The sequence below is a fragment of the Pelmatolapia mariae genome, linkage group LG13, assembly GCF_036321145.2.
Source record: "Pelmatolapia mariae isolate MD_Pm_ZW linkage group LG13, Pm_UMD_F_2, whole genome shotgun sequence".
NCBI lineage: Eukaryota > Metazoa > Chordata > Actinopteri > Cichliformes > Cichlidae > Pelmatolapia > Pelmatolapia mariae.
The window spans coordinates 6496747-6516901 of record NC_086238.1 but is presented as its reverse complement, the minus strand read 5'-3'; the positions used below and the strand labels follow the sequence as shown (position 1 = coordinate 6516901).

General features: G+C 39.3%; 1 protein-coding gene across 1 annotated transcript in view; it reads right to left on the bottom strand.

The window, feature by feature from the left end:
• The window catches only part of LOC134639862 (protein bicaudal C homolog 1-like), a 57591-nt gene that overhangs the window by 28587 nt on the left and 8849 nt on the right, over positions 1 to 20155 (bottom strand). Inside the window, exons 2-3 of the mRNA XM_063491356.1 lie at positions 13049 to 13095; positions 3429 to 3498 (exon numbers count right to left, since the gene is read on the bottom strand). Of these exons, the coding sequence (XP_063347426.1) occupies positions 3429 to 3498; positions 13049 to 13095 (117 nt within the window). The remainder of the gene's footprint in view (positions 1 to 3428; positions 3499 to 13048; positions 13096 to 20155) is intronic.

Sequence of the window (20155 nt, the reverse complement as noted above, 5' to 3'; positions counted from 1 at the left end):
TACTGACAAAGAGCAGAGGCAGAATGCGACAAGTTCAATCCAAATATGACACAAAAAGTCTCCACTTGTCAACAAATTACAGTGCGTCGGACAAAAGCTGTGTGACAGTAATTGCCGCTTTTATATCTGCCGAGTCTCATTTTTATTGGCAAGCAAATGTCATGTGGTGATTGGGGAAGAGGAGCACCTCAGGCAATCTCAAGAAACTATGAGCTGTTAAAAAACAAAAAAACAAAATCTTGAGCTGCAATTTTGTCTAAATAGAAGACAGACACCCTCACCTTCTCTTTTCTGAACCTCATTCTGTCATCCTCCTTCAACTTCTTTCTCAAATACTGTTAAACACAGATCACTGACTGTATTCTGGTGTTTATTAGCAGTCACTCCAAGACCCAGTGGTGTTTACCCAAATGCAAACTAGTGATAAACGCACCACTTTGAAGCATTTAAAATTTCTGAGTAAATACACTCAGCAACCACAAAAAGATCGTGCAAGAAATGTCCAAGCAGTGAATAAACTGTGCCTCCTCAGCTTCTCAGCACAAACACTGCATAGCTAAACTTTTCACAGCTAATGGTTTTGTCTGTGTAGCATTGGGTAAGAATACATCTGGCACTGCTGCATGCAGGACCCCTGGAGAATGCAAACGCAAAAACACAAATATGTGCGAGTGTGTTCACGTGCACACATTCATGTACTACACGTCCACGGTCCATCGCCCACGTGTTAACTGTACCGAGCAGCAGGAAGTCCACAAAGCCCCCTTCCAGGAACACTCCTAACCATGTACACACAAACACAGGATCACAGATGTACAGTGTAGTCCTCAGACAGGACTCGTTGAAGCAGATTTATTGTTACAAAGTCACCGGGACATTAGAGAAACTCGTGCTAGCGTGTTTAGTCTTCCAAGGAGCTTAGGAGTGAAAAGTCCTGCATGGGTCAGATATGAGAAGCATAGAAATGAAAACAGTCACGGTAGTTTCTTTTTTGTATTTACAAAGGAAGCAAATGTTATTAGTTTGATATGCATCAACAAACAAGCACAGATCTTGTTAAGAGTGCCAAAAGGGTTGGACAACCTCAAGACTCCAAAAGATGCTGCATCACAGGAGGGAGGAACAACAGCTCACAGACTGTTTGAGGGTTAAGAACTCACAAAAAAAGAAAAAGAAAAAAAAAGCTGAAGTCAGGCAGGAAAACAAAACAGAGAAAAAAAAACGAGCACAAAGAGTGGTCAGAGATCTATCACAACCTCAGCACCGTTCCAGGGAATTTTCCCATCATTCAGCTGTTGTGAACAACAGAAATCACTCAACTACCTCCTGTAACCATTAGAGGGAGTATGGTCCTTTCAGTGTCCCCACTCCAACCTGCACAGCACATCTGGCAAACATTAGCCAGCCTAAATGAGTGCCGCAGTCGTGATGCAGAACACCCCCGCATTTTTGAAGTGGTGTGTGCTCTGTGCTTTTGCTCCATCCCCCCCCCCTCCATTTTTTATTTGATGAATGATTGTTGAATATATATATATATAAAAAAAGAACACCTTATGTCCTAATTTGGCACGCACAACACCTATGAAAACAAACAAAAACAAGAGTAGACCTGTAGCTGCGCAAGGTGAGTGTTTTCAGTCACACAGATTGTAACAGAGTTCCACTTGACAGAGAAGAAACCTTTTGACCCAGAGCTCTGGCCTGGCAAAGCTGAAGCATTTTTCCAGCGAAGGACTGCATTAGAAAATACCACACAAATGAAGAGAATTAAAATCCTGTTGGCTTAGCGTTCCTCATTCAAAACATCTGCGGAAACAGTGAAACACAACTGGCAACTGGGAGTAGCATTAAAATAATTATCTATAATGAAAAAAAACAAACAAATGAGACTTTTTGAGACGCCAATAAACCAACACTGACCAATCCGGTGTCCTTAAATTGCTACACGTACATGTCTTGTGCATGAGCGATATGGCTCCTCATTATGATAAACTGCAGGCTAGGTGCTGATGACGGCTTGTCCCAGAGGCTACCAACTTGCCTTATCGCACCTATGCAGGCGGTAGAGATGGCTAGCTGCAGGTGATGAATGAAACAGCGGAGCTGGCATTTTGATGAAGTGCGGCTCGGCATACGCAGAGGTTACAAAACATACAGATCCCCTCACATCTGCTGCTATCCCACCGAGTGTAATCAATTCCAGACTGCACATGAAAATTCCAGGGAAACAAGGAAAGCTAATGCTATTAAAGAGTGTGATTTTAGATAAAAATAACGGAACATAATCTGCTCTGTCATCTTCTGTCAAGAGCAGAGTAGGTGAGTTTTGTGTTGGACTAATTTTGTGTTCAATGGAAGGTGGATAAACATCTGTGTTTTCCTTGTTTCCTGAAGTTTACAGAATGGCTGATGTGGTAGGTGAAATGAATTCTATTTTGCTATGTTGTCCTTTCCTCTCCCCTCAATTCCAGGATCCAGGTGGTTAAAGCAGATGGGCAGTTTCAACCCCCCCCCAAAAAATGCATAAGATAACCAAGTGATTATATAACACTCTTCCCCTCTGCTGCTTTCAGTTTACGCAACACTGGGGGAAAATCTAACATCATCCGCCAAAAACTTAAAAATTTTTTGTACACATCATCATTCCCAGGTGCCGTCAAAGGCAGGTTTTCTGAATGAACTAATACTTGGGGTGAATGGATGGTTGTGTGCGAATGAACTGCGTAGAACCTACAGCTGATTAAACAGCCAGAGGGAAAAGTGTTTAATATTCTGATGTGTTTGCATCAACTTTTTATCCGTAAAGAATGACTGAGGAAGTTACATAATGTCACTGGATTGCACATCTGGCTTGAAGATGCACATTGTTTTCCTCAGGAGAACTGCCAAAGTGGGCATCGCTACACCAACTCCTCGCCCTCCCCTCTCCTCAATCCTGGCCTCACTCCCTCCCGGAAGAGCTTTAAATAACCGTGATAATGTTTTATTGGTAACAGAGCGCTGGAACAACTTCGGCAATAAATGCGTGGGCAACCAACTCCCACCTCTGCAGCAAAAATCTGAAAAAAATTCCTCCATGAAGATGAGGTTACTGCCTTGCGAGGGACAGAAAACATGCGATGCTTTCATCTTTTCAATTAAATTTTTAATAACCAATGCTAGTGCAATCTTGAAATACTCCCCTTTTTGCCCATCCGACCCCACCGAGTTTGCAAAGAACATTTTTCTGGTTACAACAAACTGACTCATAACCATTAACCTTTTTTTTTGGGGTTTGTTTTTTTCAGATGGAAAACCAAAACAAAGTTAACATATAGAGCTCGTCATATCCATACATCCTATAGGCTCAACATTAAGCCCCCCAAAAGTAAGTTACACACAAGCAACAGTACAGGAAGAGTTTGGTATAAAAAGCAGGGAAACCTCACCTTTTTTCGACTTTGCTCCAATTTTCAGTTTAGAAGGCCAAGCAATCTGCGTTTGGGTCTCATCCATGATCTAAAACAGAATGAAGGAGAGCTGGCATTAGATTTTCACAGATATCAGTACTGGTTGTGTATTAGCAGACAAAAAAAACCTACTAAATTAGAACTTTGAGACTTCTGCCTTGGCAGTAATTACAATAGTTTTACAGCAACATACTGAACTAAACTTCTAAGTTTGTACATGTGATTTATTTCTAATTATACTATTATATAGATCACTGTGAGACACTATGTGGATTTTTGGAGATTTTAATTAGATCAGCTGTATTAGCAAGCACTAATTTGGGTGACTTTTGAAAACACAAGGAGTTGCGACTCAGTTCAATTAAAAACTGCTCAGATTCTGATCAACGCCCAACTCCTCCCACCCCAACACACACACACAAAAAGGATTAAACTTATAGGTCACTTGGCTTTGCACTGCAATAACATGCCCCTTGACAAATCTGTATACAGAACTGGTCAGCTATAACAAGAAAAACACTCACGTGAAAGGGAATAACAGTAATATTTTTGTTACAACGGAATACTAGCAATCGTTTGGTCCTGACATTCAAATGAATGCTACTTTGACATGCACCTAGTAGACAAATAGACAATGTATAAGCAGGCTAATGCATCCTACGACTCCATAAAAACTCCTTAGGAACATGCCAATAAAGCAAAAAAATTCCTCTGCTAATGTTGTGGTGGCAGACAGCACTAGGATACCCTCAAAAGTCCATGATTATGTCCATGGATCAATGGATGAAGACTGTTTTGGCAGCAAGCGTGGAAAATAGGCAATATCAATGTATGATGATCGATTTATATATATCACTGGAGAAGGGGGGACAGCAGGTAGCAAAAGAAAGTACAATGAGCTGTCAAGAGGCTGCCAACATTCACTCCTAATGTTTTCTCCACCAGGAGGAAGTTACCTTGCTTGGCCTCCTGCCTACAAATCTATAACGGCTGCCTTTTGAACTGCCAGTTGTGAGAAGTACTTGATATTAATGGAGGGGGAAATTTTTTTTAAAAAAGAAAGAAAATCAGATGTGCTCTCTCTGTCTCTTAATGGCTTTGTCCTCAATGTGCTCCATCCTTGTTTTCAGAAATGTCCCGTGGTCTTATGTTTGTTTTAATAGTTTCCAGGGGTTTGTGTTTTCGGGATGGAGAAGATATGAAATTCTCTGTTTCAGCTACGTGATCAAGCACCAGAGGCCCGCTTCAACACATTACATGAGCAGGGGCTGCCACTTAATATTCCTTAGTGGTCCAGTGCATTAAGCCATAAGCCACATATTGTAATTCAAATGGGAGAAAGGGTGCATTAAGATCCATCAGTGCTCCCTAGTCAAATTAGATGTTAGGCTTATTAGTACTGCTACAACTATTCACAGCTTTCATTGTCCCCTCAAAGATTATTAAATTATATCTGCCAGTTCTTTTTTTAAAGACAAAAGTACAGCTTGTATTGCTAACTGAGGCACAAATCAGAAAGGGAAGCTCATAAACTCCTCCATCTGCTTTTCTACATGTTGGAGGGTTTTTCTTGAAATCATCAACAACATAGTTTGACAGCTTATCCACAGCCAGTCACACACACCTGTAAAACAGAGAGCCAGCTTCCAAACGCCTGATGTGTGTTTCGCTTTACGCTACAGCTGAGCTGTATATTCTAAGCTGATGAGGGTTGACGGCCCCTTTCAGGCCTCACTGATTTCCTACACCTTCACACATAAAAATGTGAAAACCTAGTACCCTGAAGTCAGAATTTTAACTTTTATTAAGCAATGGCATCTATGGGTTTATTTTATAGGCTCCTTTTAAAGGTAAGTAAAGTTTCCTCTCACAAGTGTCTGCATTCCTCAAGAAAAACAAAACAAAAAGAAAAACTCAATAAAAACTTACTGATGTATTGTTATATTCTTCCCTCCCTCTTAAACTCTTGACCCAAGTTGCATATCTTTTTAGAATTATCATCATCTAAGGGTAAAAAAATTAAGCTTTCAGTCCTCCTTGTGATTTATCCTTCTCGTGGTTCTGCGATTACTTGCAGTGTCTACTGAGTGCAATGTACATGTTGTGCAATGAAAATAAAGGCAAATTCTTTTCAGATAATCTTGCTCAACTATTTCTGTAAGGAATTTATTCTGGTATCATTAAAGGGACTAAGCTGGAAACAGATCCGGCCTTTAGCATGCTGCTAATGATCACCCATTACTGTCTTACTGGAGACCTCCCCATTCCTCTTTGATGCAGTATTTTTTACAAGTGCTGTAACAACATTATCCATGTATTCACTCAAAATGGTTTTACACAGAGTGTAAGTCAAGCCTGAAACCAAAATCTGAAAAGTTTTATGTTAGTGAGTTTCAAACTAGCCTCGGGCACAAGCAGCTAATTTACAACATGACACCCACCCACTGACGTCTGGTATATGTGAGAAAGGACAATAAATCACAAACACCCCTGTAGCTGAATGCAAACTTTTCTTCGCAGTCTGAAGTCACATGCTCACACCAGCTGGATGCATCACAAGCAGCATTAAAGGACATTCTGTTCGCCGGCGATAAAGAGAAATTCTCCCTTAACTTTTTCCTTTAATTTTAAAAGTTTTATTTTTGTAACTTTTGCTCTTACAAATCACTCTCCTGTGGCAATGACATGCGTGTCTGGATTTGTCATGAAGGCGTTTAATTTAAAAGCACATATGAAAGAAACATAAGACTGCAGCAAGCTCCCAGAGGTAACAGAAACTGCAGTGGCAATAGTGGAACTAAAGCCAGATGACTGATAGCGAGTAAAATGACACTGTAAATGGAAATGTACTTTTCACTCTCTTAAAGCTACACAGAAACTACAATGGAGCACAGAAAATAAGGAAAGTAGAAGGCTTATGATTTAAAAAAAAAAAAAGAAAAGAAGACATTATGGCTTATACCCTAACTTTTTCTGTAAAAAGGGCTTTGTTCAGAGAAACCTGTTTCCTGTCCAGCGTTGCTGTTCTTGGCAGGGTCCAGCAGATGGGACTGATTTCTGGCAGACCACACACCATTTTAAAGGGTGGATGGTGTTTATTTATGAAGGGGCTAGCAAATGCCTCTCAAATGGGTCAAGATATTTGCACAAATTTAAGTAACCTATATATTTACCATTCCAGCCACTCTATTCTGCCTTTCTGAAATGAATACAAAAATGACTGTGGCTCCAACAACATTTCATGGCACGACCTTGACATGATCAGCTCTTGGTGGTTTGCAGCTGTACGTGCAGATGTGTGCGTAACATAACACAGGATATCATTAAGTAAATGTCCTCAAAGATGGCACATCCATTTAAAACACGTGACTGCGTTAGTATGTATTGCACAGCAGCAGTCGACATTGTAGAGGCATGTTTCCTGGATCTCGCTGCAATGGTGCAGCTGTTGATTCAGCTGGAATATGTGCGATTGAGTGTGTGTGTTTGCAGGGATGACAGAGGGTTTCTGGGGGGAGGTGTCAGAGTTACGAGACTGAGAAAACAGCAGAACTTGAAGATGACAGCACTGACTGAACCGTTCCCGTGAGGCTCAACAGTCATAGCTGAGTTCATGTTAACAGAGTGCTAAGTTGCAGCACCGTTACTCCTCTGGGCAACACATACACATACACACTTTAATGGATGACGCATGATAATTCAAACTGCTTGACTGAACACAAACATTTGTTTATGTATGTTTTGATGCCACTCATACTGACCTAGTTATTTCAACGTCTCACAGACGTATGCCAACCAAATATTTCACCCTGACAGTCTTAATTTTTCATGTTTTTTCCTTGTCAGCGCAGCGGAATGCAAAATGCGTCAGTGTAAATGAAATCTGGCATCAGATGTAGAGAACACTGGCACTTAAATATCCTGCTTGGCATTATTTAGAGAACCACAACCTCTGGGATGGAGACAGAAGCAGGACTGGGGAGGAACTGGATAGAGGTTCAAAAGGCTTCTCCCAACTCAAATCCACTCAAAGCTCTTCTGTGGTGCGTAGTGTTATCGTCTTTGGTTGCCCCACGACTCAACCTCTACACACCTCTCCATAGAGCTTAGAGTGATGCAACACTCCCAACAGTTTACAGCGCAAAATTTTTACTGCATAACAATATGATGAACTGTTCACTGACGCATGCTTTCTGTTAAACAATCAAGAACATTATTTGGAGAGAAATCCCCTGCTTACACCAGAATGATAACAAGGAAACATTAATGGATTAATAGAGTGCAAAGACCTAATAACATTGGAACAACAGCAGGGAAGAGGCAGAAAGAGATGTGCGAGAGGGGAAAAACATGAGTGAGTGATGCCAAAAACAGGGTGAAAAGAGAAAAGGGACATAGCTGGTAAGATTCCCTCACAGGAGCTGCAGGGAACTTTACACGGCTAACTTCACGACTGGTGCAACCCTCCTGTTGTCCAACTTTGTCTGCCATCTTCTCCACTATTTTATTGACAACATGAAGAGGGTGGGCTGTTTTGGACTCTATGACAAAAAGTTGCACTGAGCTCAAAGGAAGTCCAGCAGACAGTGAGTAAGAGGGTTTGATCAACTGCAGCAGGCAGGCCTGGGAAGAAAGTGCGGGGGTGGATCATTTTGTGCTGCTCTTGCCAGAGACTGAACTCTAAAAATCTCAACTGCTGAGGCAACTACAAAATCTAATTCCCAACACTCAGAGTGTAAGAATCCGTGCGTCAAAAATGACTATATGCTTTCTTATGTGTGGGAGAGACTTTCTTCGCATGTGCCTTATTAGTCCCACTGAGTGTGTGCGGTTCATGGGTGTGTTGGAAGGGCAGGAAGCGGTCCAACTAAGAGTTTCCATTTTCATCAACTTCAAGGTATTTCACACACCTCATCCATTTTCTTTCAACAATCCACAGTTACACAGTGTGTTTATTTTCCCGACTCAAATTGGGCATGTATGGTGATCACGCTATCAGAGGGGAAACTATACAGAGCTGTCCAAATGGAAATTCTACAATAAAAACATGACTTTAGCACTTTACTGCTTCTTACCAGACTGCCAACTCAAACAGCTGCACACTAATTTTTAATTGTCAATTTAACCTCTAGTAACCACTGTTTCTTTGAACAAGCTGTGACAATATTCAAGTCAAGAACTTTTAAAGCCATGGCTGGCAAAGTCAATACACCACCAGGCGTATTTTGCCAGACCTGCTTTGAGGTAGATATCTAGACTGCATATCCTAAACACTGCCGTTCTATCCAAGCCCAAAGAAGTGAAGGAAGAGCTAGAGTGCATTATATCGAGAGTCCTTGTTAAAATTCCGACGAGGGAAATCTTAAGGCGCCTGGTTTGCATTACTTGGTTTTTGAAAACTGCTTCAGGGACAGTTAAATTGCCTCCTTCTTTGACATTTAACTCGGATTCCTAACCTCCAAAACCAAAAACGGAAAATAGACAAAGGAGGAATGCTAAAGCAAACCGCTGTCCATCATTTATTTCATTACAGCCCATTAACATAGTATAGAGGGAGATTTAATATAATGAGGAAGCTGAGTTTTAAACAAAAATCAATCCACTTGAAATAAATTAAGGAAACCACAATATACTACTGAGACACTTTGTAAGATCTGACATGGAAATTCAATTTGGGTCAACTGTTAAGTCTCACTGTTGTCAGTGTGATTAGACTGTATGCAATGAGCAATCTCGATTACGTTTAAGACAGTTTCATTTATGATACGAAACACTACACAAATCCACATACCACTCCATTAATCATAGTTATGTACAGCATTTGTTTTTGTTTTGTTTTTTAACACCAGCTGACTATAACACACAGTAATGATACAGTGTGTTGCAGAAGCCTCACTATTCATTTCATGCAATGCGCCTAATAACTGAGAGGCCAAGTGCGACCTCTCTGCATCTGCAGATGATGCTTCAGGTTTTAACTTTGACTGTATTAAAACTCACTTTACAGTGTCTTGGTTAATTATTTTCTTCCCAACTTGCCTGCATAAAACGTCATTGTGTAATTTAATGTTTAAAGCTTATATAGGTAGTTTTACACAAAGAACTCAGTCTTGCACTTCAAGTTGCTAAAATACCCCTTTGGAAAAGTCGCATTCACTTCAAGGCCAAAGGCACCACTCTGCCAAGACCTTAGGAACATCAGATCTTTACATGCAAGACTGTTGATCTGCTGCTTTTAGAACTGAAGCACAGACGGAAAAGACATAACCACCCCAACATTTTTTTTTTTTTTTAGAAAAATAAAAAGCTATAAATGCTTTGTCGCAATGACTAATGTTATAGGGTCTGATGACAGACAATTTTTACTCCCAAAACATGAGTTGAAACATAGCTTTGCCCGACACACAATGTTGTGATCTTAGTCAGCATCTGCACCGTCTTTTCTCTTGTGACATATGCATGCAGACAGGTTATAGAAAATCTATAAATTTAAGCCGTAAGCTGAATTTTTAGTATTGTGAATTGTTGATCAATAGAATTTTGTTTTATTTTAATTACTTTTAATATCATTTTACATCATTCTTAACATGAGGAGGACAAAGAGTAAATCATGCATATAAACAACTGACTTAGAAGGGACAGTTATTGCAATTATTGGTGCAATTGTAATAAGCTTTAAAGTCAATATTGGGTATGATCGCCTTTGGTTTAGGTAAGCTTTCTTATAATTTATGCAAAGAGTCTTAACAAAAAGTTTTCTGGGCTTATTAAAGGACGTTCAAAGCTCTTTTGTTGGATGTTGGCTGCCTTTTCCCCCCCAATCCCTGTCAGCATAATCCTACACTGCTTCTTTAATGTTCTAGGATAATGTGGCATATAGCAGCCTTATCACCATTTCTCTTCCTTTTTGACAACCACCCATTTGTTGACACATTTCTGATAGGGCTTCAACAAATATTAGATTTATCTACTGAAGGTCCACATGCATCCATCAGGTCCTCTATCATGTCTCTTTAGATTTTTCCTAGCCACTTCTTTTGTCCTTCACTTGTCCAGTTCCCTCATCTTTAATTAACAATACAGTACAGAGATATGCCAAGCTTTTGGATGATTGCTTGTTGGGAATCACCTTATCTTTAGCATTTTTCATAGATTCAGCTAAAGAAGTGGGAACAATTTACATGTTTTTGTGAGAGGCTGCTAGTAACAAAATGCCCAAAAATGCAATTTAAAATGGGTTCTTTGCTAAGTTGCTTGTTATATGTTAGTGTCCCCAGTCTTTGTTGTGGTCTTTCATTTTTTTGGAAGCAAACACATGTGTCCCTCACGTTTTTCTGTCTTTGTACATTCCCTCACATCCATTCCAATAGTTTGGGCAATCTCCCTCCAGGACTTAGCTGACATCTGTGAGTCCTTATATTGAGGCTATGATTATTACTCTCTCACTGATAATCAAAAACTGCAGGACAAAAAGCAGCAGTGACAATAATTGTGGGCTGTGTCAACGCCCAATCTAGTTAATTTTCCAGGGAGTTTACAGTTACATCATAGGTTATGGTGTAGAGTTTCGTACGGGTTTATGGTTAGAACGTAGCCACTGTGTAGATTTAACATCCATACAGCCATTCTCTTCTGCTTATCCTTGTCAGGGTCGCTGTAGCCTATCCCAGCTACCATAGGTCGAGAGCTGGGTACACCCTGGACAGATCGCTGTTAGATACCTAACCCAACTAACTGCATGTCTTTGGACTGTGGGAGAAAGCTGGGGTACCCGGAGAGAACGGGGAGACCAGAGAATCATAAATCCCCTGTAAAGCCTGAACAAAAGAAGATTCCACTATAAATTCTCAGGTTCAAATACTGGACTGAAAATGAGTGAAAAAGCAGCCAACGTCAAAAAACAAACAAACAAAAGGCTCAGGCCTTCAGAAAGCCAAGACCAGACTCCCTAAAACCACCGCAAAGAGGAATGTTGACCACGTCCTGAAACAACAACAGCAATGGCAATGTCATTTCTTGAAGATGTTATGCTACTAAAATTAGATAAATTAGTTGAAAATTAAGTAAGATCTGACTGTAAAAAGATTTAAGAGATTTTGTTGGTTTTATAAATGGCAAGTGTTGGTGTGATTTGTTGATGCGTGAACACATTATCAACAGTTAACAGTGAAAGTTTAACATCTCATCCACAACTGCCTCTAATCACTGAAACTGCAGCCTCTCATCCAGTGTCCTCACTGCTCTGCCTCAGTCTGTAGATATTCACCTCCGCAGCTCCAAAACTTTTCTGCTCTTGATTTCACTCTTTATTTGCACAATTTGTTCCCCACACTCTGGACTCTCTGCTCAGTTCAGCTGCAGTTCCCCTGCTGCTCTATAAAACCAACAACTTGCCCGGTTCTCCACACGTTCGGTCACACACTCCGTGCTCTGAGTGGCTCTGCTTCAGCTCAAAATCCCATACATGACACATTTGGCCCTGCAGTAACTACTACTCTTTTATCTGACTATAGTCCCCTATACATTTATTGATTAATTACATCTCGCTAGATTTAAGTTATAGCAGGCTTCATATCAAAAAGTGTATAAACAGTAAATGTTGCTAGGCAACCTGGCATGTACAATATTGTTTTACATTAATTTCTATTGGGTCTAAATTACCTCCTCATTTGTTCTAGGTATAAACGGTTATGTTTATTTATTTATTATTTTTTCATTTTTATTTTTAACACATCCTAAAATTCACTATTTGTTATATATTAACCAATTTCCATATATATATTTTTTTAAATGCCATGGAGTGAAAATGACCCCCTTTGTGGTTCTACTGCTAACAGAGTGCAAGAAAGTCTGAAATTAGGGGTGGCTCAAAACTTTTGCACCATATTGTATCTCAGTAACTCAACCAACTCAGTCTACTTTGATTAGTCTTTTGTTAATTCTTCATGGTGATTAAGTTTACATTGCCAAGCCCTTGTCAGGATAGGTTGCAGAAATAAAACCAGGAGAAAGTCACATTACTGAATAGTCAGAAATGGTTTCACTTGAGAGTTTGCAATTAATAAACAATTGTACTGGTATGAAAGAGCATTAATTAATAAAGAACTAAGCTATACAGCCACAGTGTCACACTTGACTGTTCCCCAAGTACCAGTACGAGAATGTGAGCAAGTTGTCACCCATTCAGGAATATTTAAACTCACTGAGGCAAATCCTCATTTCATTGAACGTAGTGAAGCTTGAGGACATTTCATTAAATTGCTCACACAGAAAAGTCAGTGATGCACTGCTTGGCCGGATTAGGGTTTTTAAACTTTAGATAAGCTGGTATATTATGGTACATTATGTAACTGAGAACACCCCCCCCTCCACCACCACCCACCCACCGTTGTGTCAGCTGTGTTATAGTGTCAGAGCCCTGGAGTGGTTTAACGTCAGTGTAGTTCCATTGTTTTTATTTGGTTACATTTGTAATTAGGACTGACTGAAGGAGCACCTGAGCATCTGCTCCATTGCCAACGAGTGAAGTGCTGCTCAGTGGGCTTGAAAACAACCCAGAGACAAAGCAAACATTATCCAAGTGCAGACTACACACTCACCTTCTGAAAGAAATCCTCCCCGCCGTTGACTCTCCCCTCAGAGGCAGCTAGAATGAGACAGAGAAAAGAGAAAAATAAATTTATCAAAACCACACAGAGTCACTCAGTTTTTAAACGTACAATCCAACCTAACGCAGCCAAATCACACACAGATTATCCAGTCCTCAAAATGTTACCGTATCTGCACTAAGTGAAGTGTTTATGGTGGATCTCCATTTCTTTGCATATTGTGTTTGGCATGCATAGCGATACTGCTGATTTGCAAGAATGGTATAAAAATGTTCCAAGCAATTTTCTATAATCCTGGAGATTGGACACAGCTTCCGTGTAACAAATTGATGGATATAGTGAAAATATTTGGGCATTTTACAGTAGCCATTAATGGAGCATTTCATACCACACCTGGATTGACTGATGTTGGTTTTGCACTTCTTAAAATAACATTCACACTTACGACTTTTGTCTGTCAGCATACTGTAAATGCCCGGCCTTGGAAATGGTACATGAAAACTTTAAAAATCCCAAACATTGGGTGTAAACAGACTAAGGACTTAGAAAAGCAGTGGTGTTTGAGTTAAAGTAAATTTCCAAGCAGGTGAAAATGCCAAGAAACTCCCTCAGCTGATACAGTAAGCAGGAGAGAAGCGCAGAGCCAACCACCAGAGCAAGTCAGGCCTGAAGTCTCTCCAGCACATCTGCAAGTCCTCCAAGCTGTGGCAGTTCTGTTAATGCAAAATACATATCTCCTATCCAAGGAGAATTCTCATGTTCCTCTGTCATTTGGGAATACAGGGAAGGTTTAATGATGCATTTCGGCCAACGTTCTCAAGATGGATCTGCTGCAGTCTGTGTAAATCTGGGTCAGAAACATCTGCAGCGGTAGAGTCGCCGTGACTTATAGTTCAGTCAAAAACGCTGACCTCGGTGCAATGACGACAAAAAAGTGTCCGAAACATTTCAACATTTATTTCTGAATGGACAGCTGAAGTATAATGTATTCAAAAAGTGACTTTGCAGTTTTGAACATTAGAACCAAATTCAATAACTAAAAAAAATGAATGGTAAACTTATCGCACAGTAAATATCGCTGTCTGGACAGTTGGGCTTTAGAAAACCATAATGGTAATCATTTATGATAAGTTATAATGAATCAAGAACGTAACTGCAACTAAATGGAGGTCTAAACCCATTACGTCAAAAAAAAGCAACCATATGGTGAATGCCCTCTGAGCCCTGTTGAGTTTTATGTAAAATTTCCTCAAACCTATAAAAGCTGGTCCATTTGAAAAAAGAAGAAAAAAGCCCATTACAGATTGTACACGGTGCAAACAGTATTATACGATGATAACCCCACTGTGAAATTAGGGTGTGGAAAGCATTGTTGAAGCTTTCCTATCCACACCACATTTTAAAAGACAGACAGATAATTAAAATTCACTAAGCACTGCATCCTTTTCACCACCCCAGTACACTGATAACATGAATATTAGCTCATCATTCCATCCAAAAGCAAAAAACCCCCCCAAAAAACAGGGATTAGAAACTTGTGAGTCTGAATCTGGAGAGCCTGATTTAAGCAAGCTTATATCCACGACCATTCTTCCTGCTTTGGAAACCGATCGGAAAAAAATTCCAGCTGTTAACACTCTTATGCAACAACAACATTAACAACTGTCACGAAAGGGAAAATAAGCATCTTGTTGAATCAATGCTGGATGTCTCTTCAGCTGCTTTAAGAGCCTCTGATAGAGGATGCTCATAATGACAGCGTTAGCATTCTGCTGTGCTTAATCTGATAACAGACGAGACTAATAAGGGTGACCAGGATGGCGGGGGCCTGTGACAAGCTGTAAACACTGGTATGGACTAAAAGCTGTTTTGCATTGATGTAATTTTTCTTGTAATTTGTATTAATTTTGGAAATGCAAATATTTTACAAATCAGTATTTGATTCTTTAGATAAGGTATTTGCCAGGTAAAACACACAAAATATTTGGCCGCTGCTTCCCAAATGCAAACTTTTTTTTGCTTTACTTTATCTCACGTCATATACTTTATTTTTGTGACTGTCATGTATGCCAGGCGGGAATTTTAAGACGGGCACTGTGGTGGTATAGTGATTAGCATTGTTCCTCACACAAAGAAAGTCCTGGGTTTAAATCCTGCCAGCCAGTTGTTTTTTTCCTGTGTGGTTAGCTCTCAAAGGCATGCATGGGTTAGGTTAATTGGCAATTCTAAATTGAGATGTAAATGGTTGGTGTTTTTCCCCCTCTGTGTTATCCCTGCGATAAACCAGTGACCTACCCAGGGTATACCCCATAGGATTTTCCCCCCATGACAAACAACTGATAAAGCATAAAATGTCATGAGTGTCAATTTGAGCTACAGTTACGACTATTCACAGAACTCCCAGCATATTTAGTTTATCTCAGTGAATGTAGGTTTAAGTGTTTTCATCCAGTATTTGCTTTAGTATAGAACTGCGCCGACTTGAAAGCTCAGTTTCTAGGTGGTCTGAAGTTCCAAGATTATGAAAGACCCTGCTACCGTGTCACTTCCTGTAAGAACTAAGACAAACCAAAAGGAAAGCAGCAGCGTCGGTTTTCCCCATGTCTACTGAAAAAAAAAAAAAAAGCAAACTGTCTAGCAGAGCAGACCAGCTGTTCTTTTATCATCTCACCTCCTCTTATCTTGCCTATATGTGGCAAAATAGTGACACAAGTACAGGTTAAGCCAACCAAAAGGTAACTTACAATATTATTCTACTTGGTAATAATTTTCTATGTTGGAATCTTTGTTGTAATCCAACTGGAGTCAAGGAGATGATGTGATTATATTTGGCTCCATATAGCCAAATAAGGTGGTAAAGTTGCAAAAAATGCTTGAAGAAGCAGGAAAACATCAAATACCTATCCACTCACTGATTTTAAACAAGTCAAACTCTTGGTCAGCTGTATGACATTTTCACATATTAAAGTATTCAAATAAGACATGCATTTTCAAATGAATGAACCAAATGGGAAAGAATGTGAAGAAGTCGTCGTAGTGCCTTGAAGCCACTTATGAATTAGCAGTACACAAACTAAACTGAAGTGAGTAAAATTAAATTTGTTTCACTGATAACTCGCAAAAGAAAAAAAGTAATACAAAGACTCCAACTCCATCTTTGGCATAAATGTGGAGGAGCTAAATGGAATTTGGTATGGGACAAGATTGAAAATATGAGCCATGTGCAAAAAGCAAAACATCCTGTTGCCATATGTGTAAACTGGCCGTGGGAGAACCCAGGGCAGAGACAGACTGTTTGATGAGTTCCAGTGTATATCATTTTTTATAACTCATTTGAGAGAGAGAGAGAAAAAAAAAAAGTGGTTGTAGCAGCTTTGGAGGTGGGATTCGGGAAAAGGGTGCCTTGGGTCTTGAGAGCTCTTTGAAAATGTAAAGCAAATTAGATCACAGGATCTGCAGGTAACGTCTTGATGCATGCTCAATCATCCAGGTAAGCAAATCCCCAAAAGTTGGTTCTATTATTCTGTTAATCTGGACGTATTGTTTTCCATTGGGAGCTGACTGCAGGTTTCCCCAATCTTATAAACAGTACATTTGCATAATGACTGAAACTAGCAACACTGAAGGAACAATGGGCTGGGAGATCATTAATATGCAAATTCTCATGACCATTGTTCAACAGCTACTGATCAAAGCTGAAAAATGCTACATCCAGATGAACAGAATCAACTTTTGGGGATCTGCAGGTAAAACTTAAACTTGTGGTGTGTGTTTGTGTGTCTACAAACAGATGGCACAACTTTGACCTGAATGGGATGTGTGACAGGAAAAAAGAATATGCAGTCCAAAAGTCCAAAAAGAACAATAAAGCAAAATTCTTTTTTGTCAGTGACCACAAAAGCAAAAGCCACAGCTTTTTGGAGTGATGGGCTCTACACAGAAGAATCAAAGAGTTGCTTGGCTACAATAACATTACATGTGTTTTTGTTGTTTTGCCTTAAGGCACAGTAGACCTACATAGATTTTTATGTTTTTATCTTTTATGTTAAGGAAATAGAGCTAATGTGCAATTTAATGTGCCATCTAAATAAAACGGCAACAGCCATATGTTTGGTGAACATCAAAGAAGGCTTTTCATACCAACTGTGAATCACGGAAGTCTAAATGTTATGGCTTAGGTTGCCTTGCAGCCTCGTAGATAGAGGGCTGCTTGCAGTCCCTGAGTCAACTTTGAATTCATATAAAACATCACTTGAAGATAAATGTGAAGACATCTGTTTGAAGCCGAACATGCAGCGGAAATATCAATGGGGTAATAATCCTTAGCTCAGGAGTAAATCCAACAAGGATGTGCTTAAAAAAGAAGAAGAAACACAGGGTGGCCTAGTTAAAGAATCCCAGTGAAGTATTGTTTTTTGGAAGAACATTACATGCATCAATGTTTTTGTTGTTATCTTTAGGTACTGCATCAAAGATGGTCAAAAGGGATGTACTTTTTTTTTTTTTTTTTTTTTTAAATCAATCACTACTGATTAGAATAAAATACCAGCCTCATCAAAAAGAAAACTGCTCACATGAACATAGAGTTAAGTGACTGAAAGGCTGCCTCTCTACTGCCCTATGAAAGACCAGGATTATTTTCTATGTTTTAATGCAGTGAATGGAATTTGCACCCATTATTGTTGAGTTTGAGACTTAAAATTCAGAAAACCAATAAATTCACCCTCTCTGCTTCAAAACATTCATGTGATGATTTGCCAATAACATAAAATTAGAAGGGAAAATGATGACCAGAGAGATCCTTTGGATTTAGCTTTGCCCTGTTTTTCAAAGAACTGACAGGCCTTTCACCACACGCACACACAAAACAAAACTGCACAACTCATGCCTCTGTACTTAGATAACCAAGAAGCCTATTATTTTCACCAACAGAGAAAACCAATTTAAATTATCAGCTTTCCTTCGGACAAATCAAATGAATATTTGCATGAGAGCTGAAAAACAGAATATATCCAGACTTTAAAATACATTTTACCAGTATATACAATTCCAGACTCATACCAAAGAGACTTCCATTTCTCAAATGCATTAGATAGTTTTGTTCCTACCCAGGTTACACAAGGACAATGTGATGCTCCTCCCTTCCAGCAATGTGTACTGTAAAGCCATCACAGCTGAGAAATGAGCCAAAGGCCCTGAGCACAGTTCACATTTTGCAATGGATTATGTTGTCTGGTGTATTTTTGAAAATATGGTACAAATAATGTGACACTAACTTAAAGCAACAGACTTGATTGTATTAATTTGAGAAAATAGACATAATAGTTGTAGTTAATCAGATCCACACCCTCCAACGCTTTCTGTATAATTATTTAATATAACTAATCACTGTCATTGCACCCCCCCCCCCAAAAAAAAAAAATGCATTGCAAACTATACAGGCCTAATCGCTGGCAGATGGAGTCAGGTCTGGTATCCATTATTTTGTGGAAAGAGCAACTTTCTGGGAGATTCCGCTGTTTTGACGTTGAAGGAATGTAAACAGCGTTGATTTCTACAGTTATGGCTTCATTCCACACACAACAATCAAGCAAACAATAGAGACATAGGGCCTAATAAATCAAATAAAAAGATATTTTTGACATTAATATTTTCACCCTTGGACAGTTTCAGTTTTACGCGACCCTGGTTTAACGGAAAATCTGAGACATGAGCTTAAGTTCTTTTTTTGTGTTTCTTGTTAAAGCCAAGTCACAACTCTCCCAATAACTAGAGTACAAACATTTCATGGCAAAGATTAAAGTAATTATCCATTTAGGCTGAATTTGTCAAAATCAATTATTTAATACTAACTAAATAACAAAGCAGGAGTTTGTACACCTGGGGCTCGCTATCTAAACAATTTGTATGGATAAAAACTATTTGTTTACATTTTCCCCCAACACATAAACTAAATGTGATGTAAGAATGTGTGGACTGCATGTGTTCTTTGGACCACGTGTACACATTTTCTTAAGAATGTCAAGCTTGATAAGATGCAGATGAAAAATTAGCTGAGACATATTATAAGTCTTCTTATTATGCCCAGGCTTTTGTTTGTATGTTGATAGGTGGTTGCTAGGCAACATGATCTCATAATATATGCATACTTCAGGTTTTGTGGGAATACACTGCAAATTACTAATGTGAAATTAAAATCATACAGTGCTTTTATAAGATGATGTTGGTGCAAAAACAGTGCTACCGCCACTACTACTCTTTAATGTGGTTTCATTTGCCATAAATAGGAGTGAAAATTTCTCAAACTAAGTACAAGATCACTGGGATTTATAAAGAGGATCATGCATATACATGCTTTTCTAAAATCTGACAAGTGCACATTTGCTTTTCTGCTTTCATGGTTGTCTGACTAAAACACACAGTTTTAGTCATGAAACTACACACGGCACTTTGCCTCTGGTCTCTGGTATTTGCGCTGTGCAAGATTTAGCAATCAAAGGCCTTAATGTGAAAGGATTTCTTTGAAGACAAAATCTTTTTAAATTACAAAAATCAAAGAGAGGCACCACCTAAATCTCTAAACTGCAGGGCTGCTTAGAAACCTCTGTAGGTATTGTACTGGCAGTAACCACAGAGGACTTAAGGTGAAACTTGGAACATTTGCAGAAAAGTCTACGCTAGCATTAAGCTAAGAAAAGACATGTAGAACTTCATAACAACAAGCCAAACCTAGGAAAGGTTTGATATCTTAGCATACCAAAACTAAAGACAGAGATTAATATGAAAGCCAGATTTATAAACCGTTCCATGCTCGCAGGAAAACAACACGCTTGCAAAAACTACAATTCCCACATTTTATGAAAACAAGAGGATGTTTTTACAGCAGCTTTCTAATGTCCCTCCCCACAGTCAGAGCGGCAGCTCTCAGCTGATTTAACATGGAGCTAATGAGAGGGCCTGAGGAAGCTATTGCAAACCACAAATGCACGTGCAATGCTTGTTAACACATGAACACATGTATTTTTTAAGTATTATAGAGAATTTCTTCAGGCCTGGCTAGGACGGGATGGTTTAAAAACTTACCACCAATACCACTTC